Source organism: Podarcis muralis, chromosome 7 (genome assembly GCF_964188315.1).
Source record: "Podarcis muralis chromosome 7, rPodMur119.hap1.1, whole genome shotgun sequence".
NCBI classification, from domain to species: domain Eukaryota; kingdom Metazoa; phylum Chordata; class Lepidosauria; order Squamata; family Lacertidae; genus Podarcis; species Podarcis muralis.
In genome coordinates this window covers 73,874,963-73,902,227 of record NC_135661.1, presented here as the reverse complement: position 1 = coordinate 73,902,227, position 27,265 = coordinate 73,874,963, and the positions used below count along the sequence as shown (strand labels likewise).

The 27,265-nt window shown below is 49.5% G+C and overlaps 1 protein-coding gene across 1 annotated transcript; it reads left to right on the top strand.

Annotated features, from left to right (window-relative positions):
- The first annotated feature begins 224 nt into the window (after positions 1-224).
- Positions 225-27,038, top strand: SCN1B (sodium voltage-gated channel beta subunit 1). The gene is made up of 6 exons (XM_028742619.2): positions 225-1,735; positions 19,164-19,330; positions 21,618-21,861; positions 22,975-23,116; positions 24,532-24,642; positions 25,779-27,038. Exons 1-5 carry the CDS (start codon positions 1,690-1,692, stop codon positions 24,596-24,598), a joined length of 666 nt encoding a protein of 221 aa, XP_028598452.2. The 5' UTR covers positions 225-1,689; the 3' UTR covers positions 24,599-24,642; positions 25,779-27,038.
- The last annotated feature ends 227 nt before the right edge of the window (positions 27,039-27,265 follow it).

Sequence of the window (27,265 nt, the reverse complement as noted above, 5' to 3'; positions counted from 1 at the left end):
TTGTAACTAGAATCTCGAGGTGCACCTGCCGTTTGGCAGAGAGGCGCGCGGGGGTCGAGGACCCACCGTGGGCGTGACTCGCGCTGGCGGGGCGGGGGACACGACTTGGGACGAGGTGCTGCCGAGCTCCTCCGCTCCCGCAGCCACTGCAGAGAGTGACGCATCCCTCTTCCGTCCTGATCTTCCTTGCACACCCGCCCCCCTCGTTGATTATTCCCCACCACACAGCAGAGGAGGCGGACGGGTGGGCAGGTGGGCGCAGTGCTTGGCGCTCACGTCCAGCCAGCTCGCCCTCCCCTTGCCTGCCTACCCTCGGCTTGCCCCGCGTGGCGGCTCCCTGCTCGGCTCCCGCTGTTGCTTGGGCTGCTGCTGCTGCAATGCATCAACTTTCGCTGCGCCCTCCCCCTCCGACTGGCGCACGCTTTGATTCATTCCCAGCCGCCCTCTCCGACAGCAGCAGCAAGAGCAGCAGCAGCAGCAGCAGCGCCAGCAAGCCCGAGCCTTCCGCCGCCAGCGCCGGCTTTGCCGCAGCGGTGCGCGCCGCCGGGGAAGGCTAGGCAAGGCGAGAGCGGGCAAATCGCCGCGTCGCAGCCCCCAGTTGAAGGAAGGAAGGAAGGAAGGCGGGAAGGAGAGAGAGAGAAGGAAGGAGGGAGGGTCATCCGGGCAGCGTCTCACCCCACACCCTGATCCTTCCCATCCCTCTGCAGCAGGCAGAGTCTTGTCTCCAAAATCGATTCCTCTTCGCTTCGATCCAGCCCTACCGGCGACAGGAAGCGGTTAAAAAGATCTGACCTCTCCCCGTCCCAAGTACAGCCCGCGAAGGGGCTTCCGAGGCGCCGCGCACCGGCCATGGATCCGGCCCTGCTGCGTCCCGCACCTGCTCGTGGGGGCGGGTAGCTCCTCCTTGCGCGCGCCGAAGACGCTTTGCCAATCGGGCTGCGCTGCCTGGTTAGATCGGGGTGTGTGTATGTGCATGCCCGTGTTTTCGCAGAGAAAAAGAGACAGGATGCCCATTCGGAAGGCACTCCGGATTTAAAGACGTAAGGTGACTCGCGGACCCGGAGCAAGGCCGTGAGCGCCTGGAGCCTGGTCGGCGCACCTCGGAGTGAGGAGGACACGGCTCCTGGGACCGGGAAACAAGCAAACAAATATTTTTTTTGGAGAGAAAATTGGCAGGAAATTCAAAGCTCCAGACGCGGGATCTGCGGCAGGAGAAGCCACCCCGGCTCGCCTCGCCCTGGCTTGCTGAGGAGGAGAAAGGACCCCCGCGCTCTCCGGGCCCATCCCAACTTTTATGGATCCTCCCGCCGGCCGCCTCTTCTGCATCTCCTCGAGCTCTCGGTCCCCGGCTTCGTCCCGTCGCAGCGCCGCGGCGCAAGGGGCAGCCGTCGGGGCAGCTAGCGGCGCAGCGCCCCCTGCCGCCGCCGCCCTCTTCGGGGCCGAGCGGGATCAAGTGGCCGAGGCCGAGTCAGCTGCATCCGGCTCCGGCATTCCAAGGCGCTCTTGGGTTTTCTCCTGCGGGCGCTGAGCTCAGCCCCGGGCTATAAATACCCTCCCTGGAAGACTCTCCCCCAGGATCGTCTGTCTGTTGACCGCAGGAGGTTGCTGGGAAGGGCGGGGGGAGCCCGGCGCTGTGTCTGTCCCCCCTAGGCCCAGAAGGGCGCGCACCCTGGATCCGAACCCCCCGGGATGGCTACCCCGCGCCCCATCTCGCTCCTGCTGTCCTTGGCCCTGGGTGAGTTGGAGAAACGGGGTGGTGGGGCGAAGGGAGGGAGAGAGAGAGATAACGGGGTGAATCCGGATCTAAGGGTACGGAGTGGGACTTCGGCGGGGGTGCTGCGGAAACCCAGTTTAGACGTGCAGGGGGTGCAAAACTAGCTGGGTCGTTGTGGTGGTGGTGGGGAAGACCAAGGAAGGACCAGGACTTCTCTTTGCTCATTTAGGGCCTGCGCAGGCACGCGGTTTGATCCCAAGAAAACCCACTTTCTAGATTTTGTGTCGTGGGACTTGAACCCAGTGCAAAACACGCACATCCCTGCCCCCTCCTCAGTAAAGCTAAGGGCTTCTGTTTTTGTTTTTCTGGGGCATGATTCAGATAGAATCCGAATCTCTTGAGATCCACGAACCCAGTGCTGAGTCTTCTCTGAGCTTTCACTGGCCCTATAAAGGGGTTCTCTTTCAGAACTTCCCTTAAGGAGAGGGTGCAAACAGTCCATCCTGGGGAGCTTGAAATCCATCTCCAGTTCTTCTCTCCCTCTATTAGGGTTTGCATATTGACCCCAGTCTTAGGGCCCAGGATTTTGTGTATGTTGTGCAGGGCAGAACAGAGGCCGCACCACTGCCACTCAATCCTTTTCTGCACTTTTTTTATAGGTCCCACAGAGTCCATTCCATGGCTTCTAAAATCCATGTCAGGATTTCTTTGTCTGTTCCCAAAAGGGCCCCAAAGTAGCACCTCCCCATACAGTCAACCCAGCAGGGATAATCTCAAAGGAACCAGGAGCAGACTGCAAATGTAATAGCAATTTGGGGGTGGGAGTGAATAGTCACAGTGGCTGCAAAGGTAATGGACTTTTAAGTGAACAATAGCCCAAGGAAGGAGCCCCAATTTTTGTGTACTAAGATGTTCTCCAAAAGGGGTCCCAGTGAGTCCGGCTAAAGCCAGTGGGATTTACTCCCGAATCTACAAATTAAGGATCAGGCTGTGCATTTGTGTGCAGAAGAGAAACAGGGAATTGTGTGAAAAAATAAAGCAGGTGCAATTGAAAGGATAGAGGGTTTTTGGGGGGCAGGGGTTGCTGCAGACAAAATATAAGTGTTTCTCTGGCTAAACGTCTATGAGAGAGGGGGGAAATGGACAGGGTAAAAAGAAACTAAGGAAGGATCACACCCATTGTTGTAAATGAAGTGGGGTGACCTCCCCCCCCAATTTTTTTTGGTGCTTTAGTTTGCCACATATTTTTCTTCTTTTGCATTCATGAGTGATGCCAACTGCTAATATAAAATTAGACAAGCATGGCATTTTCAAAGTTCCTAGCTTTCTTTCTCAAATACAAGCAAAATAAAAATGCTAAATAAGGCAATGCGCTAGGGCATCAGAAAAATCCCGGTGGCAAACTACCCTTAATTTCCATGGGGAAATTGCCCAGTTCAAATGTTTCTAGAAACCTACCTTGCCTATTCCTGCCTCCTGCCAGCCTCCTCTTGGGTCCCCTTCCATCTGTCTCTGTTCCTGCACGTCAACAGCCTTTTCTGATGGGTTTATAGGTAGCGTAATACCTTCTTGCTTTTAGAAATCTTTCCAGTGGTGCAGTCAGGTAATTTTAGACCCTGAACTATCCTCCCCACTCCCAAACACTTTAGATGGCGATGTGTTTGACTCGACTTCAAAACATGGCACCCCAAGCCCTGATGCTTGGGGGACCCTCATTCTTCAGAGTCTGGGGTCCTGGACTGCTGCCCTCAAGTCCTAACCTGACTGTGCTGCCCGGTCTCCACCCACTCCCTTCCATAGCTATGCTTTCCTGTGGCAGGATCTTCCGGTTCATCCTCATAGATCTAGTATGGCTTTGGAGGAGGCAGAGGAAAAGGAGAAAGGTGCTTGGAATAGCTCAGTGGTAGAGCATGGGGCTCTTAATTTCAAGGTTGTGGGTTTGAGCCCCACACTGTGCAAAAGATTCCTGCATTGCAGGGCATTGGGCTAGCCTTTCTCAACCTGTGGGTCCCCAGATGTTGTTGAACTACAACTCCCATACCCCTAGCTAGCAAGGCCAGAGCTCAGGGACGATGGGAGTTGTAGTCCAACAACATCTGGGGACCCACAGGTTGAGAACCGCTGGCAGTGGTCCCTTCCAACTCTCCGATTCTATGAAAACTCTCCCACCATCTTTGACAGCTTCTGCGGAGACTTGTGGCCTTCCTCCAGATGTCGTAGGTGGCAACTAGTCCAGCAAAATCTTGCCTATCTAATCTATGGAGATTCCCAACCCTTGCTTTAGGGTTCTCTGTTCTGGCTCAGTGGGATGCCCTGACTTCACGAAGTACACAGGGGTGTGTGTGTGTGTGTGTGTGTGTGTGATGCCTTTAGGTGCTTCTACCTTGCTGAGCACAGTAAGGACGACCCCGAGCCAATGTATCTGTGTGCATTGGTTTCCTCGCTGATCCAGGATAGTGAAAATAATTGGACTCCATAGAGCAATATTTGCTCTCGTACTACACAGTCCCCTGGATCCAGGAAGAATAGAGGGTGGGGGCGGGAATTTCAAAGCAGACATGCAGATCAATCCACTACTTAGCAATTTATTTATTTCCAGTCATTTGTGCCTCTGCTTTTTTCACTTGCCGGATCACCCAGGGGAGTAAAACGTAAAGAAAGAAGAAGGAGCTGCATTAAATACACAGAACGATCCTATGTATTTACCCAGGAATAAGTCCCACTGTATAAAATGGGTAAGCGTGCATGGGATTGCAGCCACAACCAGAAATATTAAAACAGCTGATTAAAGCAAATGGGCAACATGACATAGCATAAGGCTGTAACAACTCCTTGGTATAAAGAACCATTTGCCCACTGAAATAAAACCCATGTAGAAATTTAGGGCTGGACAGACAGAACTCAGGAAGGTATTCCAAAACCTTTGGCACCAGTTTATTTACCCATCTCATTGTAATATTCCGAAGACCTAGGTCGACATTCATGCTTTCCTCTCCCTCTCAATGTTGTTTTCACAACAGCCCTGTGGGGCAGGTTAGGTTGAGAGCCAGTGACGGACCCCCAAGATTACGAAGATTGATTTTATGGCTGAACGCGGGTTTTAAATTTGGGGCTCCCGATTCCTAGTCTGCTACACCAGAGGTGGGCAGAAAGTAGATTGAGATCTGCTAGCTCTCAGGATGATTTACAGTAGATCAGCAAGGGTGGGTTTCCCCTCTTTTTTCCCCCTTACTCCTAGTTGTTCAACAATTGCAACTGCAAAAGAACTTTCCCCTCCTAAATTAGGCCACTGAGATGAAGAAAGCTCACTAAGAGTGGATTGCTATGTGAAACGATTATGAGCTCAGTTCAGTTCTGGTGATGAAGACAAAATCCAGGCTCAGGGTGTGCTCAAGAGGCAACCTGCCCTGTTCCTTAATTCTAAACTGTATATATTTTGCATCTAACTTCTGTTCGTGGATCTTGGGGTTATAGTAAAAAAACAAAGTAGATTCAACAAGCCAGTACAGTGGTACCTCGGGTTAAGAACTTAATTCATTCTGGAGGTCCGTTCTTAACCTGAAACTGTTCTTAACCTGAAGCACCACTTTAGCTAATGGGGCCTCCCGCTGCTGCCGCGCCACCGCTGCACGATTTCTGTTCTCATCCTGAAGCAAAGTTCTTAACCCGAGGTACTATTTCTGGGTTAGTGGAGTCTGTAACCTGAAGCGTATATAACCCGAGGTACCACTGTACTATACCACACAGCAAAGGGACTGATCCCTCCTGCCCCTGGAAAGAAAGTTTCTTGGTTGCCTTCCCATGCATATTTATGTATAGCTAAAATAATTATTTGTTTCCAATTTTCAAAAACTGTCCTATGCCTGGTAGCCTGGAAGTGATTTTTTTTAAAAAAAATATACTCACCCCAGGGGCTGGTTGCTATTTGCAAGCCTGTCTTAATCAAAAGCTCTGGATGGTTTGCAGATGGAAGAAAACCCATGCCTATTTTCCACATTCTGGAAAGTACTGGATGAATCTATTCCCGGTCTCCACCCCCCCCCCCCCGCATCCTTCCTACACTTTGGCAAGGCTTGTGTGCTTTATTTTGTTATGTCAACAGTACATCTCTATAGTGGAATGGGTGGGTGATGTCATGGCCCTCCTCCCATCTGTGTCTACCTGTATTTATTTATTATATGGGCTTTTCTCGGGATCTCAGAACGTGATCATGAGAAGTGAGATTCCTAACACTGAAGTGCTTTTTCAGAAATCAGCTATAATTTAGCAATACATGCTTAAGTCAGTCTCTCTCTCTCTCTCTGTAAATATTTTTATTGAAAGTTTTCTACATTGCATACAATAAAAGCCAAACTAATCTAAAGAAAAAGAATAAAGAATAACCTAAATAAAAAGAGAGAGAGAAAGGGAAAGAAATAGAGAGGCAGGAGGAGAAAAATAAAAAGAATGAATACCAAAAGTCCTCTATTGGAATTTTATCAAATCCCTTTCTCCATAAACAGAAAAGTAGACCCAGCTCTCATCTGGGCCCCTGATCTTTGATCTGACATCTTCCTGTGTATACCTTCATCAATCCAAAATAGGGAACTTTTACAAAGTCTCCATAGCAGTGGGCTATACAAAAGGCAAACAGCTCAATCTGTTTTAAATCCTGAAATTTACCAACCAGCTGTATTTCACAAGCCGTCCAGTGCTGAATTAAGGCTCACGGGTGGAATGACGTTAAAACCGTGAAATGGAAAGTGGAACAATTTTGACATCTGTGGCTGCCGATGTGGTAGCGTTGACTGCGCAATGTGTCACAAGTTTTACTCATGTCATTTGAGCTGGCAGGAATTTAGGGTTCTAGAGCCAATCTCGCAAACCGTTTGTTCCTTGTGCACCACTACTTCTAAATTCCTTGAACAATTTCTTCACTTCTCTAACTTGAACAAATGAGGGAAAACTCTTTCAGTAGCTACTGTTGATGACCTGTGAAATGGTCTAATCCCCTTTCAAAAACATCAGAATTGGTGGCCATTATCACATTTTGGGATCTGTAATCCCAGAGAAATAGGGACGCAGGTGGCGCTGTGGGTTAAACGACAGAGCCTAGGACTTGCCGATCAGAAGGTCGACGGTTCGAATCCCTGCGACGGGGTGAACTCCCGTTGCTCGGTCCCTGCTCCTGCCAACCTAGCAGTTCGAAAGCACGTCAAAGTGCAAGTAGATAAATAGGTACCGCTCTGACAGGAAGGTAAACGGCGTTTCCATGCGCTGCTCTGGTTCGCCAGAAGTGGCTTAGTCATGCTGGCCACATGACCCAGAAGCTGTACGCCACTGGCTCCCTCGGCCAATAAAGCGAGATGAGCGCCGCAACCCCAGAGTTGGCCACGACTGGACCTAATGGTCAGGGGTCCCTTTACCTTTACCTTTAATCCCAAAGAAAGGCTATTTACAAAAGGGAAGCTGCATGCTTGCTTGCTGTGGTTGAGCTGCACTGACCTTGGTTTGTGGTTTTTGTTTTTGTTTTTTGCAAATGACATACAAATGACACCTTTTTAAATATGTAGCTACATATTTGTTTCAGGTGTGGCCCTCCTGGACTCACCTCTGCTGTTGGGCAGGATGCTTTCATTGGGGTGCGAAGGGTGTACAACCCTCGTCAGCGACCAGATTTTCTGGAGGGCTAGAACAGAGTCCGGGGCAGAGGGTCAAGAAGATGCTCCATTTCTCCAAAAGCGCCCCATTCCTTCGTTTGCAAATTTCTGTTCTGCTGCAGATGCCACACTCTCTGCCCTTTTGGCCATGGTTTGGCAACAGATGGGCCAAGTGGTCTTATGCAGTTGGCCAGATTTCATACCAGGGCCTCTGGTTGCTAACCAATAGCACAGAGAGAGCACTTTGATAGCATTCCAAGTCACCCCATTAATTTACAACCAGGGCCAAGAAAAATGTGGTGCTAAAACGGGCTAGGAATCCAATCTAAGCTGATGCCCAAACTGCACTGGGTATTAATTTGCTAGCCTCCCCCAAGTTATTAAATCAGTTTGTCCATTAAGGGCTTCAGGCAGAGATTTTTCGCTTCAGTTGATAGCTGTTCCTTTTAACTCGGGAGGAGAAACTTTTCCCACCCAAAGACCACATTACCTTCTGTGCTGTGTGTGTGCATGTCAGTGATGGGCGGAGCCAGAGGCCAAAATAGATGCAACAATAGATTTGACTCTTTAGGACAGTAAAGCTTCCTTCCAGCCACCCCAAGGTCAAAGATTTCTGTACATAAACCTCTCCGTGCTCCATATAGGCCAACAAGAGGCATTAACACAAAGGTGAAGGACACTTTCTGGCCAGGCCAGAGCATTTAATGAGGTGTGGGCGTGGCTTGGAGAGGGGGTGTGGCCCAGTGGCGTAGCGTGGGGGGTGCAGGGGGGCCCGGCCGCACCGGGCGCAACATCTGGGGTTAGGGGGCGCAAATCCACGGGTTAGGGGGCGCAAATCCATGGGTTAGGGGGCGCAAATTACTTGCCTTGCCCCGGGTGCTGACAACCCACGCTACGCCACTGGTGTGGCCTGAAGAGAGTCCCAAGGGCCACATTCAGTGAGGCCTGCAAGGCTGCATTCAGCCCCAGCGCCTGAAGTCCCCCACCCATTTTAACTGAGGGTAGCAATGCTTCTGCATTTATTTGTTTTTAATTGGAAACTGATATGGGAATACAGTGGTACCTCGGGTTAAGTACTTAATTCGTTCCGGAGGTCCGTACTTAACCTGAAACTGTTCTTAACCTGAAGCACCACTTTAGCTAATGGGGCCTCCTCCCTGCTGTCGCGCCGCCGGAGCACGATTTCTGTTCTCATCTTGAAGCAAAGTTCATAACCTGAAGCACTATTTCTGGGTTAGCGGAGTCTGTAACCTGAAGCGTATGTAACCTGAGGTACCACTGTATGCAGAACTGAACTTAAGACTTGAAAGGACGAGACACTGAAAGAAACAGAAATTGACAAATTCTCCCAGTCTTTGAAGACAGCAAAGGGGAGCAAGAAATTTAGGAGGAAACTGTATGTTTTTAAAGGTGGGGGAGTAGTGATGTCATAATTTGCAAACGGTATTAAAGGTATGCTCTTACCTTATGCTAATAGAAGGAGCTGTACATCTGGGGATTGTTTGCGTTTCTGGACGCTACTTAAAACTAATGGTCGGCCCATTTCTAATCATTAAATTTTCACGGCTCTTGCTCGAGTGCTGCAGAGTTGATTGTGGGGCTGTGGCCAAATGGCAGTGCTCAGGAAGATACAGTCCACCCGCCTCCTGACATTCCCCAAGCCTGCTTGACACCCATCGGCAAGGTCCTTGCAAGACCCATGCATTCCCAGGGTCTGCATCAGCGTGGAGAGAAATCAGGCGTTTGCTAAGGCCTGCAGAAACCTTGGCCATCGGCCTCTGCTTCCATCTTCTCACCTGGTGGGCCGCAGTGATCTCCCAGGCTTTCTCCCAGCAAGCATCTTTGGTGTCAGAAGCGCATGAAACGAGTGGGACCTGCAACACCATGTTGCAGCGTGCCTTTTAGCTGCTCAGTGTTCCAGCCAACCCGGCAGCTTCTTTCAGGATACTCCCATTTCATTCCTCTCTTCCACCACATGACTGTTCTCCTTCAACCAGATACTCAGCGTTTTGCAGCCGTTGAGCCTCTTCAGTCCCCATTTGGGTTTGTTTTTCCCTGATCCATTAAATTCACCCCCCAAAAAACAACAACAACACAGCTCCCCTTTGCAGTTCCCCAGGCATGCTGATATCTCCCTCTTGTTTCTCAGTGGCCACATTTTGGCTACAGTCCTGTTGGCACATCCTTTCTGTGTTTGCTATTAGAGGGATGGATGAGAGGTGCTATCGGGAAGCATCCACCTTTGTCCTGGGAGCCCATTCTCTTAGCCTCAGATGTTGGCTCTGGTTCTGCAACGGCAAGAGGAAAAGCACTTTGAACATTCTCCCGGGCGGCGTTTTCTCCTTTGGGATTGGGCATGTGCACTGATTTCCGCTGGCCCAAAAACCTGGAGCTGTTTATTAAAATAATATTTATATCCACGCATACTAACACAACCCAGACAGACTAAGCTGGCATCTAGTGCTCCCAATCTCACCCCATTTCTCCTCCTTAAAATATATATTTGTTCCCTAATTCAGGCTGAAGGAGATGAGTTGGAGAAGGGGTGCCCCCACCCCAATTTTCCAGACTTAAATTCAGTTCTCCACATTTCCACAGCAATTTGTGATGGGGGAAAAATCCTCATGAAAATTCATCAACACTTCTATGTCAATTTCTCCTGATAAACATGTTACAGTTTACATAAAATAATACAATTGTAGAATTGGAAGGGATCCCAAGGGACATCTACTCTTACCCCCCTGCAATACAGGGATCTAACTAAAGCATGCACATTTACACATTTTTTGCAGTCGGTTCCCCCTGGAAATAGTGCATTTTGGTATGTTATTTTCACTAACATATGGCTTGTAATAAGCTAAGTCCTACTCAGAGTAGACCCATTGAATGACTGTAAAGTTATATCTTTTGCTTTCATATGGGCCTACTCTGAGTAGGGCTGACATTGGAGACAACCCTATGTTTTATGCACATCCACCCCACCCCCCATATATGCATTTTTTGGTACGTGGTGTTTGGTTCAAGCATTGCATTGCAAAACTCAGAGAAGTGCAAACGTTGAAGAAGAGCTGCGGTTTGGTTCACATATTGGTTTGAAAAGTGTAGGTAAGGCAGTTTCTTGTTAAACGCAAACAGAATTGCATTTCTCCTTTATCCCACAATCCTCTTCATTGCCTGTTAGTGCTGCTGAGCTAGATGGTATGAAAGAACTGCCTGTGTTTCTGGAGCCCTGAGGTCCCTTCCAACTCTTTTTGTACCTGCCCTTTCCAAGTATGTTAGCAGCCATGTGGAAGGAGACTTTGCACATGTATATGTGAGGGAATCAAGGCATCTTGTTCAGCCCTTGCCCCCTCTAGGAAAACCTGGGGCCAAACCCTCAAGAAAAAGTAACTTTCATAATTTTCCCTACCTGGTCACCTTGAGCCAGATTTTGACTCAACCCTAGGCGAGCTACTGTTTGCAAGCCTGTTTTTAAAGCCCTGGGGGTTTCCGGCATGAGGTTGCAGAGGCTGAACATCATGTCCTGCTGGTTCTCCAGCAGGATAGTGCTGAGAATTGGTCAGCAGCTAAGACTTTTGCAAAAGAACCGCTGGTGCTTCAGATGCTGCCGATTGTGTGCTGAAGTCAGCAAAGCTCCCTCTGCAAGCTCTGTCCTTCAAGCCAGCAGGGTGTCATTGCTGAGGCATGAAAAGCAGGGAGAAAGAAAATGACCTGCTGGAGGACGCTGGCTCCCGCCCACTGGTGTGCTGACACGCTTTGCAGCCACAAACATGCGCACATGCTTCCTCCCTTTGCTGACAATGTTGTCACACCTACTCAATTACTCGCCCACGGGTGCTCAGTCACACTTAATGATGATGCAGTCCCAGTAACTGATCTCTGCAGGCTTCCCACTCTGACGCTTTCATTCCTACTCCCAAGAAATAGGCAGGATTCCTTGTGGGGTGAGGTGATCTTACTGGTCAGTTCTGGGGCCCAAGCTCACAGGTGCAGTGGCAGAGGAAGGGGGCAGGGGGCGGTCTGCCCCAGGTGCCACCTCTGAGGGGGTGACAAGAAGGCAGCCCACGAGGGACTTGCCCTGCCACCCTGGGTGTGAGCTGCCACCATCATGCCGCCGCCGCATGCGGAAGATCCTCCACTTGCAGCTGCACCCTCCACCACCGTCCGTACAGCACGCTCACATGCATGGTACGTAGCGGCGCATGCGCTGTATGTAGCGGCACGCACGCATGTGCACCGGGCAGTTTGCCCCGCGCCCGACATCCTGCACCAGATGGTGGTTCTCCTTCCTTCGCCCCTGCACAGGTGTCCCAGCACAGGAAGAATGGATACAAAAACTCCTGGAATACGCAGAAATGGTGAAACTTACCGGAAGAATAAATCAAGATAACAAACTTTTTTAAAAAATAAAAGAATGGAAATGGTTTATTGAATATTTACAGATAAATTGTAAACAGATAAAAACAACGGCAGGATTATTGTAATAACCTGCAGTTTCGTAAGAGTACAGTGGTGCCCCGCAAGACGAATGCCTCGCAAGACGAAAAACTCGCTAGACGTAAGGGTTTTCCGTTTTTTGAGTCGTTCCACAAGACAAATTTCCCTATGGGCTTGCTTCGCAAGATGAAACGTCTTACGAGTTCTTGCGAGTTTGTTTCCTTTTTCTTAAAGCCGCTAAGCCGTTAATAGCCGCTAAGCCGTTATTATTTTTTTCCATAGATATTTATTAAGATTTTCAGAATATTACAAAATACAAAAAGAAAAAAAGAAAGATACAAATCAAAAATAGTTAAAAACAATTCCATCTTCCTTTACTTAACTTTCATTTGCTTATTTCCCGGACCTCCTCACCCCTCCCTTTCCTGTATTCCAACTCAATTTGTTAATTCAGCAAATCCTTCCCCACTTTATTTATTCTAATCTTTCATTACATTACCTTACTCTATTTTCCTCATAATCCTATAAAAAGCCTTTTAATTCAAAACCTAATCTTATTTTTAATAACTTCTCATAACCATTATATTCTTTCCTAGTCCTTTAAAGCTTTTATACTAAAGCCAAGCAATTTTGTTTCAAACATCCTTCTAACATTCATCAGTTATGTAAAACAGTCCTAGTAACAAAATAAAAAAGAAAAAATCTTCATCCAGCGTCCCTTCCTCCTGGTCCCGGGTTTGTCAGTCCATTTATCCCGTCAAACTAGCACATTAACCTGGTAGTCTTATATCCGAGGCTCTCAAGTCTCTTCCATGTCCCTTCCACGATTTTTCTTCATCTTTTCTTTTCACTCGTGTGATCTCCAATTTAATAATGCTTTTGCCCCTTTTCAACCAATCAGTCCCTTTTCCACAGTCCAGACTGAGCTCCATGTAGTACTTAAAAGCATATTTCAGAATCCCTCCAAACTTTAGAGCCCCCATATCTCCAAACCTCTCATGGCCCATTGCCAGACTTGGAAAGTCCATATAACCTTGCTCAGGGGGGTCAATCCAACCCCCCATTTCCAGTCCAGTCCAAACTTTATCTTTCCGAGTCTGATTTTTTCGAAGATCCGTTGCCAAATCCAAAGACTCATGTTCCTGCAGGGCCGCAACCTCCATCTCTGGCTCCATTTCTGACTCCCCAAGTTCAGCAGAATCCTCTTCTTTCATCTGTTCTGTTCTATTAGCTAAGCCGCTAATAGCCGTGCTTCGCAAGACGAAAAAATCGCAAGACGAAGAGACTCGCGGAACGGATTAATTTCGTCTTGCGAGGCACCACTGTATATATTTAAAGAAGATGAATAAATGAGCCAATTAAGTAAATTAGGATATGCAGAATACATTAGAAATAAATTTAAGGAACCGCAGAAAGAGGGGGAAGGAAGTCAAGTTTTGAAATATCAAAATGACTGTAAAATCAGTGAAATGTATAAACCTGAAAAGTATATATAAAAAAGAGAGAGAGAGATTTATTTATTTTTTAAAAAAATGGAGGTAAAAACTGTCGGACAGCTATATATTTGTATAGTGGGGTAGGATAGCTGGTGAAAAAAATCATACCTGGCAACCAATGTGCCCCTTTGGTTTCTGATAATACATGGGTAGACGAGTCTAAGAAGCCCGGGACACAAATTTTCACAGCCCTCTAGCAGCTTGTGGTGGCTCATTTAGCAGAAGTAATGTATGTAGTGTTAACTCTGGAAGTGTATCCCCGATTCTGACCAAACTAAGCCTCATAGAGCAAAATATACATCAGGAGACTTAGTGGGGGCAGCTTTCCTGCCCCACTAATATGGGAATGAGGGGCACGGTAGTTGAACAGCAGCAGCGGTGGAGGAAGCCACTCGGGCGCCTGGGGCAGTGTGCCCAGGGACAGGGCGAGCTGCCCATAGGGCTGGGGCAAGGGTGGGCACATCGTGGGGCCTCTGGAGTCTGGCTGCCTCCTCCCACTCAGCCGCTCTACAGCTGGGGAGGGGGGAAAGGCAGCAGTTAGACTGTTTGGGCAGCGTGGAGTCTGCATGTGCCCAAGCCACTGTATCTCTCCCAGGAGAGATGTGTGGCTTGGGTGCACTGCAGGCCCCACAGTGAGTGCCACCCAGCATTTTGTCACCCCCCTGAGTGGTGACACCCAGGGTGGACCGCACCCCCCGCACCCAGTGGCGTAGCATGGGTTGTCAGTACCCGGGGCAAGGCAAGTAATTTGCGCCCCCTAACCCGTGGATTTGCGCCCCTAACCCGTGGATTTGCGCCCCCTAACCTGTGGATTTGCCCTAACCCCAGATGTTGCGCCCGGTGCGGCCGGCCCCCCCTGCACCCCCCACGCTACGCCACTGCCCGCACCCCCCTTCCTCCGCCCCTGAACAGCAGTGCAATGAGACCATGATACGACTTGGGAAATGTCAAACAAACACACCTGAACTGTGGCATCTGCAGGTGCCAAGTGAATCTCCTGGGGTGGAAGTGGGGATAGTGGAAGGGATGTGAGATATTTGTATCGGACGTTTATTCTCACAACCACCTTGTGAGGTAGGTTGGGCTGAGAGGCAGGGACTGGCCCAAGGCCACCCAGTGATCTTCATGGCTGGGTGGGGATTTGAACCCTGGTCTCCCAGGTCCTCACTCAGCAACATCTGGCCACAGGTTTTCCAATCTTGCTGTAGCATTGTCATTGTCGTTATCACGTATGGCAAAATCTTATACTTACTCAGAAGTAAATCCAAATGGATTTAGTGGGCCTTCCTCCCATAGTAAGTATGTTTAGGATTTGGGCCTTCGCTCAGTTTTGCCTCGGACATTTCTGGATTCAGGGAGTCAACGCGCTGTAACATATGCAGCGCGGTGCCTCAGCAGGAGCTCAGTCTTAACAGATGGCATCTGTGTTCTTCCTGCTGATGCAGCTGATCTCCGCAGAATAGCCGGCAGTGTCCTCTGTTCCACTGGTTTGCCTGTGGATCTTGTGAGTTATTCTCCTTTTACAGAAGGGGAACTGAGGGCCAGAGAGATGGCCAAGACCACTCTCAGCGACTCCCATGGCAAAGTAGGATCTGGATCGAATCTTTGCAGGTGACTCAGAAACTACAACTAATCCAGAATGTGGCAGCTAGACTGGTGACTGGGAGCGGCCGCGGAGACCACATAACACCGGTCCTGAAAGACCTTCATTGGCTCCCAGGACGTTTCCGAGCACAATTCAAAGTGTTGACCTTTAAATCCCAAAATGGTCACGGTCCAGTATACCTGAAGGAGTGTCTCCACCCCCATCGTTCAGCCCAGACACTGAGGTCCAGCTGCGAGGGCCTTCTGGCAGTTCCCCCACTGAGAGAAGTGAAGCCACAGGGAACCAGGCAGAGGGCATTCTCAGTAGTGGCGCCCGCCCTGTGGAAATCCCTCCCGTCAGATGTTAAGGAAATAAACTACTATCTGACTTTTAGAAGACATCTGAAGGCAACCCTGTTTAGCAAAGTTTTTAATGTTTGAAGTTTTATTGTGTTTTTAATGTTCTGTTGGGAGCCGCCCAGAGTGGCTGGAGAAACCCAGACAGATGGGCGCGATATATTTAATAAATTGGAAGGGACCCTGAGGATCATCTAGTCCAACCCACTACAATGCAGGAATATGCAGCTTTCCAATATAGGGAATTGAACCTGCAACCATGGCATTATCAACACCATGCTCTAACCAACTGAGCTATCTGGTTGACGGAACTCTTGCCTCCAGTTTCAACCCTGAACTTTGAGTAGGGAACCTTTTTCACCCCAGAGGCCCTATTCGCTTCTGGGCAATCTTCAGGGGGCCACATGCAATTGGTGGGTGGGGCCAGAGACAAAAGTGGGAGGGGCAACAAATGTGATTTAACAAACAACAACAAAGAACAACAACATTGTATAGCAGGCCAGTTTCTTCATGCTCACCCATCCCTCTCTGTCCTCCTTCCAGGCAAGAAAGAAGCATTACCAGGAATCGAAGGGCACATTGCAGCAGGTCAAAAGCAGTACAGCAGGTTGCAATGCAGGGCTGGGGAGGGGTCCAGCTCGGGAGGGGGTGTGGCCTGGGGAGAATCTGGGGGGGGGGAGATGGGGAAGCCTGGCATCATCTGGGCATCATCTGGGCTTGAGGCCCTGCATCCCTGCTCTGGACCATATTGGCTCAGGCATGAACTTTAATCAGGCCGTAGAGTTGTATGTTTGCATCTAGCAACATCTGTTTATAAAAAGCCTTCCCCGCCAATTAAAATTGTGCCCCCAGCCGCTATTTGCCCCAGTTTTAATTTGCAAAACTTCTCCCCACCCTCAACCCGTTGTGTTTATGAGTTCTGACATCCCTTTGTTTATAGAAAGAACCCAGAAAGTTGGGGCAAGGGTGGAGGGTGATGTGGATTGGGACCATGCCGTGCAGGGTTGTGGGGTGTGTGTGTGTGTTGAAATAATGTTTTTTTAATTAATGAAATAAGAGATAACAGAATACAAAACAGAAGGATACAATTAATGCCCTTTGTATGCACTTGGACAATAATTCGCATATGACAAAAGCAAGTATTCATAAATTAAAATTGAGTCAACAGGATTCTGCAGGGTCAGAGTGTCAATGAGAGTTGACAGAGGCTGTTAATCCTTTCCTCCCGCATTGTTTTCCTGCTGAAAATCGCTTCCCGAGCTTGTCCATTGCCCCACTTGTAATGTTTTGAACCAAATGACAGCTTCTGGAAATGGGGTTTTCAGCAGGGAAGTGGGGCAAGGGAGAGGGAGAAAAAATTGTCATCCCCTCCCCGTTCTCCTGATTCAGATCTGTGGGACTTGATTATCAATCAATATTCTTACGATCTCAGATCAGCCACTAGAATACATCTAAACAGATGCAATTTTACAGTTTCCAGGCAAAAGCCTTTTTGGGATTAACAACATAACAAAAAGCATTGTGTATGCTTTGTTCACAATTGAAGTAGAACTAGTTTTTGAGTGCTTGTGTGTTTGGTAGGGGGATTTAATCATCTGGTTACCAGCAGTGCCTGCTGATGCACAGAATTTTGCCACTTTGATGGTGATTTCGTTAGTGGAGTCTAACAAAAGGAAGGAAGTAATTTTTGCAAATAAATGAGACAGGGCCCTGGTCACAAGCATATGAATCATGTCCTTGAAATCATGTCTGGTTTGACCTTCAGTGAAGTTGTATTTGAGGTGCTCCAGTGATTGCTCCAGATCAGAATACCGCTAAAGGGCCACATACCATGAGCTGGTGCAGAGGTCAGCAATCCTAGTGGTTAGAACATTGAGCTTGAACCCAGCTTTAAATCCAGACTTGGCCGTGAAGCTCTGAGGACGGCCTTAGGGAAGATTCACTATTGTTCAACCTAAAAGCTGTTGTGAGGCTTTGCTCTCTAGCTCCTTAGAGGAAGTTCTTCGGAGGAAAGACGTCCGCAGCTGGCCCTGGCCCCTCCTACATGCTGCTTAACTTGTCCCTTTTCCAGCTTCTCCTGCCCCACTGGGCATCTTTCCACCTCTCCCAAGGCATTCTGGGAAGACTCCTGTAGACCCGTGGCCCTCTCCTCCCGCCAACCATAGGCTGAGCTCCAAGGGTCATCATGGCAGGCACAAGAAGCTGGTGGGAGCTGGCAGTGTCTGTTGCGGCTGCATTAGTCAGAACTTGCACCATCGACTTACATTTGTATTTATTGGCATTAGCAGACACCTTGCGGAAGGATGAGAGGGGGAAAAACCGAGGCCTTCTCCAGGGGCAAAGGACAGCATATTGCAATTTTACATTTGCCGAAATCCCCTCTCCTCCTCCTCCCTTATTTTCATTGGTATGTAAATGTATGTTGTGTACCTAAAAAGCCAGAGGTACCGTATTTTTCGCCCTATAGGACGCACTTTCCCCCCTCCAAAAATGAAGGGGAAATCTGTGTGCGTCCTATGGGGAGAATACAGGCTTTCGCTGAAGCTTGGAGAGCGAGAGGGGTCAGTGCGCACCGACCCCTCTTGCTCTCCAGGCTTCAGGAAGCTATCAGCAAGCCTGGGGAGCCCGCGGGAGTTCCCAAAGGGCTCCCTAGGCTGCGGATAGCAGCCTGCGGCCGGGCGCGCGGGGCTCCCTGAAGCAGAGCACCCTGCACGCTGGGCAGACATCAGCAGCATGGGGAGCCCTGCGGGAGTTCCCGCAGGGCTCCCCATGCTGCGGATAGCAGCCTGCCGCCCGGCGCACAGTGCACCCTGAAGCAGAGCGCCCCGCGCGGCGGGCAGACATCGGCCAGCCCCACAAGCTCGGGGGACAGCGGGGAGGCGCAGCGCCACCATCCCGCTGTTTCCCGACCTGGTCTTGGGGGGGAAATAAAGGAATTCCCCCCCTTTATTTCCCCCCCAAAAAACTAGGTGCATCCTATGGGACGAAAAATACGGTATACTTCCTCTGAACATGCTTGGTGAAACAGAAACGTCAGCAGGTGACAAAATATTAAAATTATGAGGCTTTGTTTCTGTGCTCAGTGTGGGTCCCCAAAACTGAAAGCTAGCAGTGTCTGTGATATAGAAAAATAGGGGTGGTTGTCTTTTGCTGCCCAACTTCCCAAGGGACTGAGTCCCCTGAGTCCATGATCGGTCAGAGATGAATGGATGGAGGCAGGATGCAGTGAAAGCAAGGCAGATCTTTATTTCTCTGTTGCAACAGAGTTCCCTCCCCACCTAGCAAGGAGCAAAGAGAGACTCAGAACCAAGAAGAAACATCTATTTAAAGGGTTTTCATTTTGGCATGGAGAAGGACATCCCCTTTACAAACAGTCAGAAATCACATCACACATAAGATGAGGTTCCTGTGGCTCAGGCAGGCCAAGGTATGATATTCCTGAGGATTTGGCAAGTTTTGCATAGTTCCAGACACAGTTTACACAAAACATTAGCATTTGATAAGACAATCAGGATGCCCGTCAGACATTCTTCAATGCAGAGCATCATCTGGGCAAACAATGACAATTAATACAAAGGAGGTTCAGAAACTTCCCCTCATTGCTACCTGCCTACGAGGTCTCAGGCAAGAGGGATTAAGGAGGCAGAGGAAATATTTAGAGTCTTTAGGGGAGCCAAGATGGCTTTTGGATTGCTCTCCTATACTATTGTAGTCATGTGGTTTATATACTTACGTACGCTTGCAATTATCAACATTTATTCTATATTTGAGACCTTAGAATCCTTTTAACCACTGGAAGAATTCTGCTGCCAGGAAGGGAGGCAAAGATGGCCGCCCTTGGTGAGAGGATACAAAGCAATCGTTCCAAAGCCGGAGACACGTGAGAAGCTTTCGTTGCCTTTCTGATGTGATTTCTCTCCCACCCCCCCTTCCCAGTGACGTTGTGCCAGGGTGGCTGCGTGGAGGTGGACTCGTACACCGAGGCTGTGGCCGGCAACAGCTTCCAGATCTTGTGCATCTCCTGCAAGAAGCGCAGCGAGACAGAGGCAGAGGCCTTCACTGAGTGGTTCTTCAAGCAGAAGGGGGAGGAAGAATATGTCAAGGTGTGTGCCGTGGCGATGTAAGGGCAAGCGGTTGTGTGGAGGGGGCGGTGGGACGGGTAGCATAATGGCCTGTTCACTCCCTGGACCAGGAAATGTTGTAAGCACCTTCACCATAAATACACAGGTCTAGAATAAATAAGCTTGTGGGATCTGTCCTCATCCCAGTTTGGAACTGCAAAGCCCATCAATCAAAGGCAAGTGCAAAATAGGGGCTGAAAGCGTGGAGCTGGTTTCAAAATGGCGGCTTAGGGGGTGGAGCCAGTTGCTCTTTGTACCCCATGAGCCAGCAGACACTGGGATAAACTACATAGACTGGTACATAGGCACTGACTCCTAGGGGCTGAGGCAGTTTTGTTTCCACCCCCTCAATGTATTTTTCCATGGGGCTGGGCTCCCCCCAACCATGGAGGGAATATATATGGTACTTTTGCAAGTGCTAAGTAATGCTTGTTCTGCTTTTGTAGGAAATCGATCCCTTAGTGTGGCAGCACCCATTCTTTGGAGCCCATTGATATTAGGCAGCAGTTGTATTCTTTTCATCACCTGCTAAAAACTCTTTTGTTTCAGCATGCCGACCCAGGCATATAACTTGAGCATTTTGTTTTAATTAAAAGTATGGTGTGTTTTTTTTAAAAACATCCTGATTGTATTTATATTTTACATCTTTAATATAGTTCTTAAATGTTTGTTCCTATCAATATTTTAATAAGTATTTTAAGTTGTTGAAAACTAGTTAGAAGAATTTTTTTTTAGTTCTAGCATTCCAATTCCATTGAATACAATATAATATATATATATGATCTCCTCTACTGATTGATCCCAGTGTGGCAGGCACTGTTTTAATATAACAAATAAGTTGACTAAATGCTGGAAACTATACAGTGGTGCCTCGCAAGACGAAATTAATTTGTTCTGCGAGTTTTTTCGTCTTGCAAATTTTTCGTCTTGCGAAGCACGGTTTCGGAAAAGTTTTGGAAAAGCTTCAAAAATCACCAAAGTCTTCAAAAACCTCAAAAAAGGCTACCACACCGTGTGCTATGAGTTGCTCCTCGAAGTCAAGTCGCAACTGTATTAACGGTTTTAAGAAAAAGGAAACAAACTTGCAAGACGTTTTCGTCTTGGGAAGCAAGCCCATAGGGAAATTCGTCTTGCGAAGCAACTCAAAAAACCAAAAACCCTTTCGTCTTGCAAGTTTTTCGTCTTGCGAGGCACCACTGTACTTGAAATGGACACCCATGGAGTATGCACACTCTTTGTACAGCAACCACAATTAAATGCAGATAGTCTGATGTCCTGGACCTCCCATTCTCCAAGAGACCAATGTTAATTGGGTGTCTTTTGTTCCTTTGAAATGCCTTTGTTGATTTGTGAGATTCAAGGTACTTGGTGTTCCAGAGAGCTCTTCCCCAGGCTATTTTTATTAACTACATCAATGATTAACCATTTTAGGAGCACCTGCATGTATAGGAGGTCTCAGAGAGAAAGAAGAAGACAGAGATACAGGCAAAAGACTTTTGGGAGCAGGATAGAGGCAGGATGGTGTAAACAAAGCCCATAAAAATCGTGCTGGTGGACCTTAGATGGCTTTTACAGGGTGGCCACCCTCATAATAAAAAAGGACAGCATTTGCATTGTGCTTTCCAGTATTCAAAGTGTTTCATATACTTCACTTAGTTGCAGCAGGGGTGGGCAGCCTATGGCCCTCTAGATATTAGACTCCAAATCCCATCAGCCCCAGCCACTGTGTTCGATGGACAGGGAACAGGGGTAGGGGAGGCTGGCACACATTGGGACTGGTAGGGCAGAAGATGGACTGATGGGGCACTGCCCCACCAAACTCAGTTTGTCCTCACCCAGCCTGCACTTGCTTGCCTTCTTACAACCAGCCCAAGGGCTATCAGCTTTCTCCTTCTTAGCATTAGTGTTGCCCTTGCAGAATTCCGCAGGAGGAGGATGGGGACAATACTAGAATGAGTTGGCTCTGCCTGTTATGAGCTCTGGCGCCACCTACTGTTGGGCTCCCTGTTTCCACCCTACCAGTCCCAATCTGTCCTAGCGGACCCCCCATCATCCCTGAAAGCGGGCTCGGAGCCAACAACCCTATATGCAAGCCTGTATTATTCCCTTCCAGATTGGGGTTGGGAGTCTGAGGCTGTGAGTGGAAGTGGTTTGTGTAGGTCCACCTAGTGAGTTCAAGATTGGAGTTGAGTACGTCTTGCCTTATAGTAGGGCCACCTCTGCCAGCCAGGCTTCTCTGTGTGTGGACTGAACCTCACCTGTCCTCCAGATCCTTCGCTATGACCCAGATGAGAGGCTCAACGTGATGGATCCTCGCTTTGAGGGCCTGGTTCATTGGAACGGGACCAAGAACATCCGGGACTTGCAGGATCTCTCCATCTTCATTCTTAATGTGACCTTTGACCATATGGGTGAATACGTCTGCACTGTCAACCGCACACTCTTTTTCGCGGCGGAGTTCACACACAACATCATGGTCAACAAGACCATCCATGTTACGGTGGTAGAGAAACGTAAGTATAAGCTTGGAGCTAAGGAGAAGCAGAGGGAGAAGCTGGGGTGGTGGGGGACTCTTGGCGGGCTGTGAAACAGTGGTAAGCTTAAGACAGGGACGGGGGATCCTTCCTTCAGCCCAGAGGCCTTGTTAGACCCACCAGGCCATTTTGGCCAAGCCACACCCACCTTCCCTACACCTGATTTTGTATATGATGTCAGGTGTGAGGCAGGTAAAGGCAGGGTGTGGACAAAAGGGGCTTTGCGGTCCCAGCCGATCCATTGTGCCTGCAAAGCACTTCCCAAGTGCTAACTAGCAACTGATTGTCAGCGCTTGGGAACTGCTGGGGATGAGGCTTCCCAAGCCCTGACAATCAGCTGATAGTCAGGGTTGGGAAAGCACTGCACTCAGGGTTTCCCCAGTGCTGAAAATAAGCTAAGGAAGCCCCATGTACTGCGTGTGGGGTTGTTCCCCCCCTGTGAATTTTTATTTCAAAAATGGGTCACCTGGTATCACAGTAATTTCAGGTGATTGGCAGGTGGTCAGCTCCACCCACCTGCGAGACTTGGCCTTCATGTGTGTGCTGGCTAGATTCATTTCCCTGTGCCTGGTTTAAAACAGAAAAAAAGCACTGGTGAACCAAAGGTCCATCTCATCTCCTTCAGCCTTTGTTTTCCACACTGGCTAACCAGACGCCTCCGGGAAGTCTGCAAATTTCAGTTATTTGCATAGAGCTACCAGCTTTAATCTGTCCAAGCAACAGATACACTGACTTTAGAGCTGTAGCTGATTAATCGGCGGCAGCCTATTGTACCGGATGGGGATGAAAACTAAGGGCACATGTTTATATTTGGAAGCTCTTTTGGTTCTGGTGTGTTGCTGTAATAGGAATTGAAAGGGGAGGGGGAAGTTTTAACAACCATGGATGCAGGGAGCTTTTGCTTGTTAAAATTGTTAGAATGGTAAGAGGCTCCCCACACGCAAGCTAAAGGGAGGACCAATTTGCATGGCAGGACAAACATGACTCAAAATCTGGAGCCGGAGAGCAAATGCAGCTAGAAACGTGTATTAGGGGTGTGTGTGTGCGCCTGTTTTGTTTTGCACATCCTTATCTCTGTCCTTCCTTTCACAGAAAACCGGGAAATGGCATCCATCGTTTCCGAGATCATGATGTACGTTCTCATCGTCGTCCTGACCATCTGGCTGGTGGCTGAGATGGTCTACTGCTACAAGAAGATCGCTGCGGCGACGGAGGCAGCTGCTCAAGAGAATGCGTAAGAAGCGTGGGTGGCGATAGGTTGGGAGTTGTGCGTGTGCGTGCACACACGTGTTGAGAACGAAAAGAAAGAGCAACAGGAGACCAGTGCTAGCTCCAGCTTTGACCCATCTTGGCCAAAGTGCCCTCTGCTGGGCCAGCTCCTACATAGGCAGAACACTCCAGGGGAGTGACATGGTTGCAGTGCATCACTACAGGGTCATTGCTGTTTAAATTTCCCACAGTGCCTCAGGGCAGCAATATGGGTAATTTAAAGTGGTAGGTGGCTCCCGGACTGGTATAGGAAGCCCAAGGCTGCCAACAACAGTGGACTCTCTGGTGTTGCCAAGGGCCCAGCAGCTGCCTGAGGATGCCAGATGTTGGCCCTGGCCCTGCTGGAGGTGGCGAACACAGGGTGATGCAGGGGAAGGACGTAGGAAGCAAAAACATCTGGACCGGACCGTGTGTCTTACTGGAGCAGAAGGATCTGGGAAGCAGGCCAAAGGCCCTTCCAGTGGAAGACTTCTGTGTGTCTTGCAGTAGTTTTATGCCTTAACTGGTGGCAAAGCCAGGTTCACCCTTTCTTTTTGCTGTTATAATCCTCCTTGTTAGCCTGGCAGGAAGTTGCAGGCTCAGGTGAAAGCATTGCCTGCCTCAAAGCTCTCCTTGCAGAATAAACAAGTCCTTGAGACACCTGTTGGCTGCACCCGTAAGAACATAACAAGAGCCCTGCTGGATCAGGCCAATGGCCCATCTAGGCCAGCATCTTGTTCTCACAATGACCAACCAGATGCCCATTGTGAGAAGCCCACAAGAGCACTCCTGTGGTTTCCAGCCACTGGTATTTAGAAGTGTTGCCACCTTCAACTGTTGTCCTCAAACTGCACTTGAGGCATGCTATTGCCAAACACTTAAAATATCCTTGGTGGTTCTCCCAGAATAAACTTAATGTGTGAAGAGGCCTTCATGTGTACTTGAGGGGCTGGTTAGAGAGCTTTGGCAGACCCAACCTGGCTTGTAAGCCACTAAGCGGAACCTGGAACAAGGCCAGCTCCAGGTTCGTTGAGGAGGGGGCTTGTCAAAATGTACCCCCACCTAGGCCTGAGGCTGCCTTGGCAGGCTAACCTGACAACAACAATAGCCAGCAGTCATTCCCTGATGAGCACCGGGGCCTGGGGGGGGGGATTATGTTGTTTCCCCACAATGCTCTTGGCGTAACATCACTTCAGGGCATTCTGGGAAATTAAAATGGCGGGCAGCTCCCAGACCCACATAGTTATTTTACAGAAGGGCCCAGGATAGGCACCAGCAACGGGCCACACTGGGGCTCTTGCAGCTGCCGTGTGCCGGTGCCAGCCCTGGTTATGGAGGGTGGGGAATCGGGGCAAAAGCCCACCTCACACATATTCCTGCTTCTCTCTTGTGTCCTGACAGCTCTGAGTACTTGGCCATCACGTCGGAAAGCAAGGAAAACTGTACAGGGGTGCAGGTAGCTGAATAGCCCACGTAGGGCTGTTGGCGGGCACAGGACTTCCTGGCTGGCAGGTAATGTATTGCGAACACGGCTTCATCCCCCTGTTTTCCAGGAGTGACATCAGCAAAAGATGCCCCTTTCCCCAGGAAATGACTGCTGAAATCTAGAAGGGAAGGAGAGGCGGGCAGGGAAATATGGGAAGAGGCAAGAGGTCAGCAAGGGACAAATGTAGGCAAATGCAGTTATGAGCAATTAAGCTTTGTTGCCATGGGGCCTACCAAACAAAAAAACCCCACCTCTAGTGGATGGCGATTGCACTCAATATTCCCCCCTCTAACGGCTTCTAATATCAAGAGTGATTTTGGCAGGCTTCTGAAGGGAAAGGTTAATTAGCATTCTATTACCGCTTCCCCGTTTGAGATTAAATAGCAGGGGGAGACGGTGTGACGTACAGAGGGAGAAAAGTTCTGTCTCTGGGCATGTGGCAAGGGAAGAATCCGGGGGGGGGGTGCAGCTTTCCCCTGGACTGTGGCACAACTTTGGGAAAACTGGCCCTTGTTGAGCCTTCCTCCATCACCCTATTGTTAAAGGGCCCGGAAACCCAGTGCTGATTCAAGGTTACTTCATTTGCCCTTTTTCCATTGGGCTCAGTCTACAGGGGCACCTAGAGCAGGGCACCTGTGGGCCCTTATGGGCCTTCCTCGGTGCCCGCAGAGTCCGCTCTCTCCTGCACCCATGCTCCCCACCCCACAGAAATCAGGCTTGGAAGAAGCACTGCAGCCAACAGGACAGGCTGCGGTGTGTGGCCGGCTGTGTAAAGCCCACTGAAATTTCCCCAGTTTTCGTGCCCATGCGCCTGGAAAGCTTGGCGACCCCTGGCCAAGAGGGCGAGGCTGAGGCGAGTGGGGAAAAAGCCGCCGTACCTTCTACTCACAGCTCTCTTGCTTGGGCGAACAGGCCCCGACAGCAAGGAGGAGAGGCAGCCAAGGGGGCAGGGGTCTCTAGGGTTGGCAGTTGTGCCCACTTCCCACCTCAGATGAGGCATGGCAGGAACCCAATTGTGCCAACCCTCAGTGCTGGACCTGAGCCGCTTTGGAGCCTGAGAGAAAAGAAAAGAGAGAGGGAGGGAGGCGGTAAGCCTGAGCTCAGGTTCTCATTATGCGGTGGCAGTTATCTAACGTTCCTGTGTTTGTTAACGCTGTTCCAGGGACGAGGAGGACGATGGCGGAGAGGGAAAGTGACTCAGCAGAGGCATCAGCAGCCCCTGAGAAGATTTGAGCTGGAGCCAAGCAGCCGCTCCCCCACCCCGCTGCACGGCCTCCCCTCCCCCACCTCCCCCTTTAACCAAGCATGCTATTTTTTAATAATAATAAAAAAAGAGAGCTCTGTATCTGGCCCGGCTACCCAGGGACAGACGACGTGTGTTTCTGAAGGGAGAAAGGGGGAGGGGGCGGCTCGTTCCGGCAGGCACCTTGCTGTTTTTTTCCAAGGACACATCCTTTTCGCCTTCTGTCAAGCAAAGGGTCGCCTCTGCCGCGATGCATGAGGAGAAAGCGGTATGGCTACTCGCAAACACACACAAAGCTTGGGGCCCCTTTGCTGCTGTGGCCCCCCCGTTGCGCCGCCCGAGGCCTCTTTTCTTTAAGAGCAATTGCACTTGCGCTTTCTGGTTTTTTGCACATTTATTGCGCTTCCCCCTTGCCCCCTCCCCCGTTACTTCGCTACCAGCACTTTCTATGGGTCTGAGGAGAGGAGGCCCCTGCGGTTTGCAATTGCCTGGCTCCCCGACATTCCCCCTCCTTTCATGTCATGTTGTTAGGCCTCTGCCTTGATCTCTCTGCTCCCAGGGCAGCCACATCTGGCAAGGAACTGGAGTGGAGAAAGGTATTCAAGATGGCCGCCACACAAGGCCTGACCCTTAGAGAGGACCTTAAGATGGGGGCGCTAATCTAGGAATACCTTTGAGGGGTGAATATCCGATATATATCTGGATATATGAACTGTGACAATACAGAGGCCTGCCCTGGCAGGATTCCGCCATTTAATTGTCTTGACAGGATTTCCCTGACAGAAGGTTTTGCTCAAGGGATCTTGCGAAAGGAAGATGTCGCAGAGCAGAAATTCGATTGGTGCAGGGGGCCTGGATCCAGACGTTGCTCCTTTTGCTGTGTGTCCCCAAACTTTGTTACTGTTCTGCCCTTCCTGGCGTCTTGTCGAATTCGCTTCCCGATCTTCGTCCCCGGCACATATCAGTTCCTCCCACGATGCCTTCATGCCTTTCCCCCTCCTCACGTTTCCATTTCCTACATCCATCGCCACCCAGTCAGGCCATTTTGGCTCATCGGGGAATACTGTGCCCTCCCCTCTCCTCAGACCCCGGGGCTGGTCCCAGGGACCAGCTGCCCACCATCACAATAATAGAATCGAGTTTGTTCATAAATAAATAATAAAAAAAGATTGGATTTCACCAGCTCTGGTTGAAGCGAGTCATTCTTGTGATGAAAGGAGATGCAGATGTGTGGAAAAGCAAGCATGGAACAGATAACACTTTGCGTGGACGATGGGGTTCCATTTATTTCGTTGCAGAAATCACTTGTGGCGTGCACATGCCGCCCCATATCCTTAAAGTTTGTGCTTTAAATAAATGTATACCAGTAAGACACAAAACCAAAAGCGACACAGACACAACACAGT

What these genes read in the sequence shown, in the direction of transcription:
- SCN1B (XM_028742619.2), top strand. Translation starts at nt 1,690, where the DNA reads ATGGCTACCCCGCGCCCCATCTCGCTCCTGCTGTCCTTGGCCCTGG. An exon ending in CCTGCTGTCCTTGGCCCTGG is followed by an intron (nt 1,736 to 19,163) that starts GTGAGTTGGAGA and finishes CCCCCTTCCCAG; the next exon opens with TGACGTTGTGCCAGGGTGGC. An exon ending in GGGAGGAAGAATATGTCAAG is followed by an intron (nt 19,331 to 21,617) that starts GTGTGTGCCGTG and finishes CCTGTCCTCCAG; the next exon opens with ATCCTTCGCTATGACCCAGA.